The 12,088-nt window shown below is 46.6% G+C and overlaps 1 protein-coding gene across 5 annotated transcripts in view; it reads left to right on the forward strand.

The window, feature by feature from the left end:
- ZBTB48 (zinc finger and BTB domain containing 48) overlaps nt 1-12,088 on the forward strand; it is a 386,674-nt gene that overhangs the window by 371,325 nt on the left and 3,261 nt on the right. Inside the window, exons 2-7 of one of the 5 annotated variants that reach the window (XM_083513011.1) lie at nt 3,539-3,588; nt 5,076-5,771; nt 8,892-9,176; nt 9,924-10,031; nt 10,737-10,829; nt 11,829-11,915. In XM_083513011.1, the coding sequence (XP_083369137.1) occupies nt 5,082-5,771; nt 8,892-9,176; nt 9,924-10,031; nt 10,737-10,829; nt 11,829-11,915 (1,263 nt within the window). In that variant the 5' untranslated portion in view covers nt 3,539-3,588; nt 5,076-5,081. Of the gene's footprint in view, nt 1-3,471; nt 3,589-5,075; nt 5,772-8,891; nt 9,177-9,919; nt 10,032-10,736; nt 10,830-11,828; nt 11,916-12,088 lie in introns of those variants that run through there. The other 4 variants (XM_083513010.1, XM_083513013.1, XM_083513012.1 and 1 more) reach the window with 4 other exon arrangements.

Raw genomic sequence — 12,088 nt, forward strand, 5'->3', positions numbered from 1 at the left:
CCACTGAAGCACGCAGATGTGTTATTTACATACCAAAAAAGCCATAGCATTAAATCAGGGAGTTGGTCACAGCTTCTGAAGGGGGATCGTTTTCCTTATGTGGAAATCAGGAAGTGGCTTCCTACTAGACCTTGATCAAAGCAGGACATTTTTATTGACTTGTTTCAAGACATTTTACACCCCACCTTCCGCCAGAGGAAATTCCAGATGGCAAAGTCTTGAGAGGCTCCACATGCCACTGCTCAAGAATCTGAGCTGGCCCCCGCCCAGCTGACCAGCCATTAAGGCCAACTGATTGCCTCTTTCCTAAGAAGAACACAAAAACAGACGGGCAAAAGATGGGCTTGTAATGGAATAGGTTGGCGTTCTTAGATGTGTTAGTTGTAATGCAGAACAGGGATCAGACTCGGGTAGAACAAAAAGTCCTTGGCATCCCACAGTATTGCATACACTGACTGGCAGCGCTTCTGATGGGGGGGGGGTCACACAGGTTTTTCTCAGCCCCACCTGGAAAACTTCCACAGCTGCACTAAAAAGACAATGAACCACGTATATGAACCAATCTGGACCTTGCAATCATAATCCAAGGCCCTTCTTCATGTGAGATCCAGAGAGTGGCAACATGAGAATGGGCCTTTTCGGTGGTGGCTCTTTGTTCTTTGAAACAAAGAACAAATGCATGCCTTAATACACACCAAAAAAGTATTAAAACATTGCACCCCCTCAAAAAGGTGATAGGTAGTAGTCCCAAGCCAAAGGCCTGGTTAAAACAGAATGCTTTTACTTGTAATGATGACATCAGGTGAGCCTCCCCAGAGAGAGCAAGTTTTCTGAAGGACGGTGGGAGCCCTGCTGCTTGTATCCAGTTGAGAAGGGTGGTGCAATCAACTGGAGGGAATTGCAATTAGGGTTTCGTTACAGAGAACTCGCAAGCAGGGCATGAATGGGGTCCTCTGCACCCGGCATTCGGATGCATTCCTTACACAAGTAACCTCCATTCCTTCAGTTCCATGTCACCTCCTCACCTGTTGCTTGGGTGGAATTATTATTGCAGGATATACAAAGGAAGCAGCCTTATACCCAGCCAGACCATTGATCCCATCTAGCTCAGTATTGCCCACACAGACTGGCAGCAGCTCTTCAGGTTTTCGGATTCTCAGCCCCACCCTCAGCATTAAAAGCAGATCTTCTAATACTGTGCTGCACACGCCCCTCAACTTGGGATGTAGGAGTTTTCTACTGCATTTAAAAGATGGAGATGGTCTCCCTTTGCAAACGTGGCTTAATGGAGAACAACCTGATTCATGAGAGAAATGGAAAGATGAACCTGAAGAGAGAGGTGTTTGAGCCAGGCGGCAGAGAGAGCAGCAAGGTGCCTCAACATTCTGACGGAACATCAAGAATAAGGAGGAACACCATAACCAGACACTGGAGAGACCTGTCAGGAGTAAGCATGGACCAATGGTACCAAATAGTATGGGAAGCAGCCTTACTAGAAAAATTAACAAATAAACTGAAACTGACACGGAGACAAACAGAAGAAGAAGAGTTTGAATTTGATATCCCGCTTTATCACTACCCGAAGGAGTCTCAAAGCGGCTAACATTCTCCTTTCCCTTCCTCCCCCACAACAAACACTCTGAGGTGAGTGGGGCTGAGAGACTTCAGAGAAGTGTGAGTAGCCCAAGGTCACCCAGCAGCTGCATGTGGAGGAGCGGAGACGTGAACCCGGTTCCCCAGATTACAAATCTGCTCTTAACCACTACACCACACTGACACCTTTACCCCGGTATGGCTCCCCTTTATCACATACACAGCCCAACAAGACAATGACAACAATCCACCAACAGCATACAAATCAATATGGCTAACCTGATCCAAAACACCCACCCACCCCACTCACACATGAAAACACAGATCACCACAGCCAATCACAAGCAAACAAGGCCAACCCCAACCTGTCTCACCACCAAAAGAATACAAGTGAACAGCAGAGAACCTGCACAAGCAAGGCTGACACCAAACCCTACATACATTAAGCAAAATAGAAACATCGCCACCCCACCCCATCCCTCTCCCCCTTTTCTTCCTAATGTCTCAACAAATGAAACTGATTTGTAAAAATGTTACATGGAAAAAATACAAGAGAGAGACATTACACATACTTCTGTAAATCAAGAAAATCTTTAATAAAAATACAATAAAAGAATAATGAGGAACAATGCCCAGAGACCAGGTAAGTGGGTTGCCAAGCAAACAACGTCCCACCCCTCACTTAAATGTCACAAACCAGAGGGTTTTTTAAAAAAAATAAATCAAACGGTATATACTGTAATGCACTTTGTTAAATGAATAAAAGGGGGCTCCCAGGGGCATCCCACCAAACTTCAGACGCAGCATTTTATGGGGAGTGGGGGGTGAAGAGGAATCGCTGCTTCACACGTTGCGGGAAGGAATCCCTGGCTCAGCAAGAACCTCCTTGCCCGATAATTTACAGCCTCCCCAGTTTGCCATTCTCAAAGCTGCAATGCTTAGCCTCATTTTTAACTTTTGAGCTATTGCTTGTTTTTCTCCTTCACCTCAACTTTGCTTTGTGGGACTTCACCTGCCCTGTTGTTGAAGAGCTATGTGGCACCCAAAAGCTTGCACACTAATAACAACCAAGGCTGACGTGCAATTATTATTCATTAGAAATGGGGCTCCCCCCTTTTTTTGCAAGGCATCTTGCAGCAGTAAATTTAAAATTGTAAGGTATTCCTTCTACAATAGACCAAGATTTTTCTTCACCGAATATGGAAAGCAGTGCCGTTTGTGGGCTTGGCATAATCTGTTGGTTTGCTCTTGCCCTGCCTGTTTTTTTATAATACGTTGGAAACTCGGTATCAGCGACTGCGGTCTCTTGATTTGATGGGATGGCTGACAGCAGGAAGAAGGAAGGCATGTGATGGTGCTAGTGGGACTGACAGCTTTACTGTGGGCTAGGGCAGCTTTGTTAATCCTGCTGCTGCAAGAAAGAAACTTCACTGCCCTGCTAGGCACCCATCACTCTGGAAACAATGATACTTTCATATTGCAAACAAAGGCGCTGCGCCTCAGTGGGCTCTGAGTGTGGTTTTCTTACCGCTATTGCTGCATTTGCTTTACATCGTATTATTAAATTATGATGATTATTTAAATAGTATTGATCTAAGTAGCTGATAACCGCATCGATTAAAAAAAAAAAAGCAGGGAGGTGTAGCAATAAAACTGCTAAACTAAACAGGGTCCAGTATGGTTTCAAGCTGGGTGAGGGACCTTGAGATCCCTCCCAGCTCTACAGCTCTGTGATTCGATGACCCCCCCCCCCTTAATTCGAATCGGGTGCTGCGCCGGACGCGCCGCTTTGGAGCTGAAGGAGAGGGGCGGGGCGTCACCAGTCGCCCCGCCTTCTTTATTAGCATATCTCCCGCCCGTCCCATCCCGCAGCCGCCGCGCTGACGTCACGACGTCCCTGCTCGGACCAAGATGGCGGCGCTTTGGCTCCTCTCTGCCCCTCCTGTGCCTGGGCTGGGCGCGATATAAGAAGGGAGGGAGGGGCGCAGAGCCGAGGTAAGCGGGTGAGGGGCGTTTAAAAGTGCCCGTTGTTGGCAGGGTGGGGGAAAGTAGTGCTTCCCCAGTTGTGGTTTGTTTCCCCAAGTTTCCGCTATCCCATAATAAGAAGGAGACCACGGGCTATTGGGGGTGGGGGAAGAGGCAGTGAAAACCCCCTTCTTTGTTGGTCGCTTGCTTATTAATTAAACTGAACTGGCAGTTTGCCATCTGCAGCTTTCCTTTAGCCTGAATGTCAATACTGCCCCCCCACGCCTTCCTTTCATTTCAGTCATTAACCCTCCAATACAGCCCATTCCCCCCCCCCCATGATATTTTTTTGGGGTGCTCTGCAGTGGATAAGGCCAGTGGATAAGGATGATGGGAGTTGTAGTCTGACAGCCCCTCCCCCACCCCCTGCACTAGTTTATCGCCAAGTGTTTTTACACAGAAGGAGGGGGGGCGCCTTACTCCTGCTCAGAGATGTTGCTATTTGTTTTTCTTCTTATGATCAGGCTTGCAGGGACCTTTCCGTTTGGGGAGTGATTTGGCTTTGCTATTTGCGTTCTGCCCCCTGATGTTTCGAGAGAGGGGAGTGTTAATAATTGGTATAATATTAACACTGGTTGGGCTCCGCTCGCCAATTATCTTCCCTGCAAATGAACATTGAAGTTTTGCTGTGGACACATAATTTGCTTTGTTTTCATTTTTAGCTGAAAAGTTATGGGAGGAAAGACAGACAGTCACAGTGCTGCTCATTTCATCTATTTTTATGCTGTTGTTTGGGTCTGGGGTATGAAGGAACCAATTTTTTCAGATGTTAATGCAGTTGACTAAATAATTCAGTTTGTGCCCAGAGCCCACACCCTCTTATTATTATTATTATTATCTTTATTATATTTATTTCCCACTCTTTTCCCAGACCAGGACTCGAGGCTCCTTACACAATTAAAGCAACACCCCTCTGCATTATTTTTTGTTATTTATTAATAAATATTATTGCTCTTTATTAAATTCTTTTACTGCCCCAGCCCTTCATCAGTAGACCACAGGGCTGTTTACAACATACAACACAAATGTCATAAAGCAATATCTGTGGAACTTGGGGAAAAAAGCAATTACATAAATACAATTATAATAAGGAATACATAAGTGTTTTGTTCTCTACCCCTGCCTGATTGCCAAGATGAGCAGCCTACCTCTCATTGTACGTAGCTTGGATTTCAATGTTTCCATCCACTTACAATCACATAATGTTACAATTACCCAAAGGGTTCATCTAGTCCAAGGTTTCCCAAACTTGAGTCTCTAGCTGTTTTGGACTACAATTCCCATCACCCCTGACAGCTGGTTCTACTAGGTAGGGTTGATGGGAGTTGTAGTCCAAAAAAACCAGCTGGAGACCCAAGTTTGGGAAATCCTGATCGAGTCCAATGCTCCACAATGCAGGAATCCTAGCTAAAGAATCCCTGATCCTTCTACTCCTGCACTTTGTTTCTCTCCCACAGCAGACCATGGAGGGCTCCTTTGTCCAGCACAGTGTGCGTGTCCTGCAGGAACTCAACAAGCAGCGGGAGAGTGGGCAGTACTGCGATGCCACCCTGGCAGTGGGCAGCTTGGTGTTCAAGGCTCACTGGAGTGTCTTGGCGTGCTGTAGCTCCTTCTTCCGGAGCATGTACGACGGAGCTTCCAGCAGAATCATCCTGCCAGAGACCTTTGTGGAGATCTTCACGCCCCTCCTCGACTTCTTCTACACAGGCCACTTGGCCATCACTGCGGAGAACTGGGAGAAACTTCTCGAGGCGGCCAAGGAGCTCTGCATCCCAGAGGCAGTCAGGCTTTGCCAGGAGTTCAAGCCTGGGCGCCTGGACGGCGGGGACCAGAATGGCCCGTTACCGCTCGCAAAGGACCTTGGGGGTCGCTCCGAAGCGCTAGCCGAGACGCGGGGAGAGCCAGCCCTTGGTGGCGCTGTGCCCCCAGGTGACACTGCTCGAGAAGCCAGCCCGAGCCCCTGCATCCGGGGCAGCAAAGTGGCCCAGGGCCAAAGAGAGAGCCCCTGTCTCCTTCGGGGAAGGCTGAAAAGGTCCCCCAAAACAATAGCGCTGAGCAATGCAGGTGAAGTAAAGAGCGCCCCGGAATGTAAGGAGCTCCTAAAAAGGCCACTGAAAAGAGGAGCCGCCGAGGATGCGGGCGCCAATCATGAGGTGGCGTGTGGAGTCATGTGCTAACAGAAAGGGGTTGCCTTTGTCCGCGACCAGCCCCGCCCCGGTTTGAGAATAAAGGCGCCTTAAAGCAGCGAGCAATGTTGGTGGGGACAAAGCAGCAGAACGCCTTTGCTGCTTGTCTTAATGTGGGAGCAGGGGGAGGATGGGTTGGGACCTGCACCAAGGGGCTGGGTATCTCTGGGGTGGGGGAATTCAAGATCTCTGGGGTTACTGCATGTTCTGGCATTTAGGGACTCACAGCTGTGGGGGAAGCAACTTGGGGTCCTTGGGGAAGCCTTTCCTGGTGTGTAGAACAACTTTGCAGAGGATCCTGGGATACGCCCTGGCATGCATGTTCAGTTTTCAGAGGGCCTCAAGGCAAGAGTATGTTCAGGAAGGTAGTCAAGTCTGTCTTGCACTTGTACATGTTACAGGAGGATTGGTAAACTCTGTTCCAGTTAGTTTGTCCATCATTGCCAGTTTTTAAGCATAGAACTGCTAATAAGCTTCCATAGATGTTTCCCGTAATTCAAATTGGCAAACTTCTGCACCTCCAGAAAGCAGCTGAGGAATCTGGTTTGTGCTGCAGTGAACCCAAATGTACGTATGTGGTTACTCAGATCAGAAATGCCTATGGTGGTAGGGCATGTCAGTTTAGGGAGTGTTTCTTCAATTATTGCAAATCTCTTCAGTGAGGGGTCTTAAAAATTTGTTTTTGGGTGTGAAGATTTCAAATCTGATGTTTTTGTGATTGGACGACATTGAGCTTGATAAGTCCATGCCTAATGAAGAAGCACATAAACTGCTTTTGGAAAACTAAAGAAGTTTAATTCTACCTTCCGAAAATGTCCTAATGCTAAAAATATATATATTAATATATAATGTAACTGCAAGTACTTGACAGTCATTTTTAATGATTTCCTTGCAAACACACATTTTACTTAACAAGCAAAACTAAATTGTATTAATTTAACCAAAACATCTTGATGTTACAACTTTTTAGCACCCCTCATTTTTGGAATTTGAAAGTTGAAAAATTCAAGACGCTTTACTATGGTAGACTATCTTCCAACAACCTGGAATGGCCCAGGAAGTTTGTAGTTAGTAACCACAGGTGTTCAGTTAGTCTGGTCTTTGTGCAGCTTATCTGAGAAATCACAAGGACTAGAGACTTAACTATTCAAAAATGCAAGTTTTTGAGATTTACAAGAGCCTGAAAGTTGTGTACATTAAACATCCTTGACTTGATTCATGGGGATTTTGACAGGGCTATACACAGTGTTTCTGGGTGGGTGGGATCTTTCATAGTATTTTTTTCTGTATGTATAAATAGGCGTAGTGGCTGTAGGAAAACTATTATTTCCTTGTTTCCCATCTGCTAATTTTAATAATACTGAACAATGACAAAAACACGCTAGATGGATGAGTCACAAATTCATCCCAGCTTGTACTTAGAGCTTTGTCAGAATCAGTGATTCGTGCATGTTGCAGTTTTTATGATGCAGAATTTGAATTGCAAAATCCTCATTTCATTTACCTTTCTTTTTGTTAAAGCACCAATTAAATCCAGTGAGGCATGGTGCAGATTCACATGTTATAACAGCAGATCTACGCAGGCCTGTTGTTTCCAAAGCACCACACATCCATGTACAGCAAATGCAGGCAATGCAGAAATATCACAAATGTCAACAGGCATCAACAAAACTGTGCACTTTGTCCCAGTACAGCACGAACTAATAAAAGCAACTCAGAAATAACTAACAGCTCTGGTTTCAAGGCCTGGCTGCTGTTAGTGCTCCAAAACCTGCAGATGGGGGTCATACTGCAGTAGCAAGCTCCCTCTCTCTCACATACACACAGTGCAGGTTTGAGCTGTGAGTCTTTTTGTAAACAAAGAGCTTCTGAATCTTCAAAGCCCAGTTTGTGTTCTTGTTTGTCCCAAAGGCCAGGTCTTTCTAACAAAATGCTAAAAATGTTTTACTGCAGCTGAAAGTCACAATGGGTAGCGGGATATTAGAGAAGAAACCTAACTTTAGTTCCGTGTAGAATGGTGGAAGGATTGGTTTGGCCTACTCAGTCAAGCTGCCTCTGCAAGATTGAGAGCTGCCTGTTGGGATTCTAGGTTCAGGCAGCTGTTGTTCTGAGAAACTGAACAGAATAAGCATCTTGTCAGGAAATGGGCGGGGGGCTGCCTTGGATTTTGGGGGAGGCCAGGGGAAAGGCAAGGCCAGTTCATCCATCCCATAGTAGTTTGGTTGTGTGTTGTGTACTTGAAAAAGGTGGAGCTTAGTCTAAATATTGGGAAACTCACAGGTCACTCATCAAATACTGTCAGTTAACAGTCCACAGTCTGATAGTAACAGTCCAGATAATTCCAGGGATGGTGAAAATGTATTTGTGTGGGTGGCAGCCAGTCTATTTAATGGAACTGATAGAGCTGGTGATATGAGGACTGTGTGCTCACAGGGGTCTTGGGGACCCCTCTGCATATTTGTGTACACCTGAAAATGTGTAAGGTGCAATGATCAAATTCAGCAGCTCCTTCTCAAGTCTACACTCCATTGCTAAACCAGGTTTGACCTGTGTAAAGGGTGAAATAGTCTAGCTATGTTTGTATAGCAGCTTCCCCCAGCCTCATGCCCTCCAGAATTTTTGGCTACAACTCCCATCCGTCCAAAACACCCAGAAAGCATCAAAGTACCTTTGTCTTAGAGCTGCTGTGTGAGTTTAAAATTTCATTTTAAACAACATTTACGATGGTTTGGGCAATTCCTCAGGTCCTGGGATAAAGTAAAGGAGAATGAGTGAATCTCCTGAACTTGTTTCACCTGCGCCTCTTATTTGCGCTATGTGATTAGGCTACAAATAACACTTGATGACAATAGAACTTTTACCTGGAACGCTTAACTAATTGGCAGGATTGAAATTAGCCTATAGTTAGTTCCTTTCTTACAGTTGTACTAAATGAACGTTTTAAATACTTGACCATCATATATGGCCAAGTATTATTATTTTTTAACTGGTCAAGTGGCTAGCCTTTGTGATGGATTCTGTTTATCGTAGTACACAAAGTTGTGTTTGGGTGGGTGTGTAGAAGTTACTGCCCTGTTTTTCTCACAGCGGGAAACGCAGGAGGCTCCCGGCTCAAATGACCTGACCGCCGAAGATGAAGGAGGAGGGAGCAAGGAAAGGGATGAGGATTACATTCCCGGGAAGAAGAGCGTGAGGACCAAAAGGAGAACTCACCTGTCCAGGAAGCCCAGCAGCTCCAAGACTGCTGGGAACAGCGGCCTGCTGGAAGCCGGGGTGCTGGGAAGCCGCAGGGGTGCGACGGGACCAGTTGAATGCCCCACTTGCCACAAGTCCTTTCTCAGCAAGTACTATCTCAAGGTGCACAACAGGCAAGTTCACATGCCTTGCTGATACAGGCTGCCTGTTTTGCCCCAAGAACCAGCTTGTGAATTGAGGCACGGTTGGCTCCTTGCCCAGCATTTGGAGCAGGAATGGGCAGACTCCAAACTTGGTTTCTTATTAGAAGCCAGAGAGCCCAGGTGCAAAACTTAGGAGTCCAGAACAGGTGCCTTTGAGCACATTCTGCGTGGAGGGATTTGTTTTCAGGACCAGAACTGGACTGAACTCATTCTTCTCAGACAGAAGTCTACTTCTGGTTACTCCAGACTTTCTTTGTTTCAGCAGCCAGATTTAGCTGTGGAGTGGGGAAGGGAGATATCTGTTGGTATTGTTAAACAATTGGGAGTCACAAACTCCTGACAGTCAACTGCTGCTGTTGCTGCTGTTTTATGCTATTTTATTTTAATGTATTTATATCCTGCCTTTCTGAAGGCAGCTTCCAACATTTAAAAGCATCATTGCAAAATACAAAGTAGTTAAAACTAACTAGTTAAAAACAGTAGCTAAAATACATCAAAACACATTTAGAACCAGCAATTGAAAATGCAGTTTGCCTGATCGCAGGCCAAATCACCCAGATCAGAAGACCCTGATCTACTTTCTGCTGGTACCTGGTTTCAAGTGAGTGCCCTTGGGAGACCAGAGCACAACAGTGCCCCACCTGCCTTGCAGGACTACTTGCAGTGGGTCACTCTGTTCTTTTTTTTAATCTATAAAAAAATCCTTGTAACCTGCAGGAAGCACACTGGTGAGAAGCCCTTTGAATGTTCAAAGTGCGGGAAATGCTACTTCCGGAAGGAGAACCTGCTGGAGCACGAAGCCAGGAACTGCATGAACCGTACAGAGCAGGTATTATGGGAAGGAGGGGGTTACAGCTGGAAAACACACATAGACACTCTTGCAGTGCTGTTGGAGGAACAGCTCTGAAGTACTGGGTGGGTGGAGGCTGTTGTGGTGCCCAAGAGAGAGGGCTGCGTTGAGATGTAGAAGACCCAGAGTCAAATCCTGTCTCGCCCACCTGGGAGCTGACCCTGACACAGCCTGTCAGCATTGAGCTGCAAATGCACCAGCCGCAGAGATGGCAGCCCCAGGCCCTGTCTGGAGAGGGGTGACTTAAGGATTTGTGCCTGCATTGAGTCAGGACAAAAAGGGGCTGTTTGGGGTTGGGTGATGGCTAGAAGAGGAGCAATGCGGCCTTCTCCTTCTACAGTGCAGCCTCATGTAGCTGTCCGCTAATCAAAGACACAGAGGCTGGAAGCCACAGGAGGGGAGAGTGCTGCCCTTGGGCTTGAATCCTGCTTGCGGGTTTCCCCCTAGGGCATCCGGTTGCTCCCTATGAAAACAGGATGCTGGACTAGATGGGTGAGTGGCCTGATCCAGCAGGGCTGTTCTTAAATTTCTCTGCCTGCTTCCTGAAGCAGCAGAGTCTCTGGCTGCGTTTCTCGAACTTGTAGGTTTGCTCGCTCTCCTTGGAGCTGGCAGTTCTATGCAGGGCTCTCTCCCCCCCTCCCCTCCTCCCAGCTCCCTGAATGTCCTTTTCCCTTTTCTGTCCAGGTTTTCACCTGCTCTGTCTGTCAAGAGATGTTCAAGAGGCGGATGGAGCTCCGTGTGCACATGGTGTCCCATACGGGAGAGATGCCTTATAAGGTCAGCCTGCCTTGCCCCTGAGTCCTGCTGGCTGTCTTGCGACAGGACATTTTACTTTGGGGAAGGGGAGCGATTCACATAGCCTCAACCTTCCCTTCGAAGCTACAAGGCAGCCCTGCCAGCTGGGGCTGATGGGAGTTATGGTCCAAAACATATGGAGGGCCCCAGCTTTTGGAGGGAGGGAAAGGCTGGCATTGGGAACAGAAGCTGTACCTGAGCTACCCTGGGCAGGTGCTCAGCTAAGCGCAGAGGCTTGGAGCTGAGGTTCCCCTCGCCCTTCTAGGCTCAGGTCTGCTCTATGGATGGTGCTGTATCCTTTGTTATCAATGGCTACTGTAGGACTTCTGGGAACAGTCCTAATGAAGGAGCAGCCTGTAAAAGGGTTTACAGAATACTTAAAAGTTACAGGGATGATTATTAGAAAGATTTGGAAGCGTTTTGAGGGGGTTCCTAAAGAAGAATGGTTTAAGGTGAAAGGTTAACGAAAAAGTTGGTTTAAGTAGAGGCCAAATGAAAAAAAGTCTCCTTTATGAGCGCACAGCAAGACTTCGTTTTATACAGCAATATTGACAGACAGGTGCTTGCAGCACAATGTGTAAGTATCCAGAATTGTAGAGTTGTAGAATAGAGTTCCGTCCCTGCAATGCCTCTTTATCAGATTCCCACCAAACCTTAAGGATGCTAAATAATGAACTTGGGAAGCCTCCAGCCTTGATAAAAGGAGGAAAGAGAAGAAAGTAGACCTTCAGAATTATTCCAGCTCTGCACCTCACCCTATAAATACGAGGGATTATCCTTTGTTTTCGGAATCTCCATTTTTGTTTTTAACATCCTTTGTAATATGTGGGATGTTATTCAGATAACTGTATGAAGGGAAGGTTAATTTTGTAAGGTGTGGTTCAGTGTGAGAAATGGCATTTCTTTTCAAATGAAAACAAACAAAAGAATAGCAACCCTCATCCGCCACTGACCTGCGGTTCTTGTCGCCTTGTGTTCTAGTGCTCTTCCTGCATCCAGCAGTTCATGCAGAAGAAGGACCTGCAGAGCCACCTCATCAAGCTACATGGGGCCCCCAAGCCACATGCGGTGAGTATCGGTGTTGGCCGAGACTTGGCAAATCGCCCTTCTTGGGAAAATCTCACCTAAGCTGCAAATGTCCAGGGGACAAAGTGCTTGTAATGGCTTCTTCGCCATTGAGTCTAATTTTTATTTTATATGGAAACACAGCAGCTCAGGAGAATCAGGCCTCACAGGGAGTA

This window comes from Podarcis liolepis (genome assembly GCF_965112155.1).
Source record: "Podarcis liolepis genome assembly, chromosome: 7".
Lineage (NCBI taxonomy): Eukaryota > Metazoa > Chordata > Lepidosauria > Squamata > Lacertidae > Podarcis > Podarcis liolepis.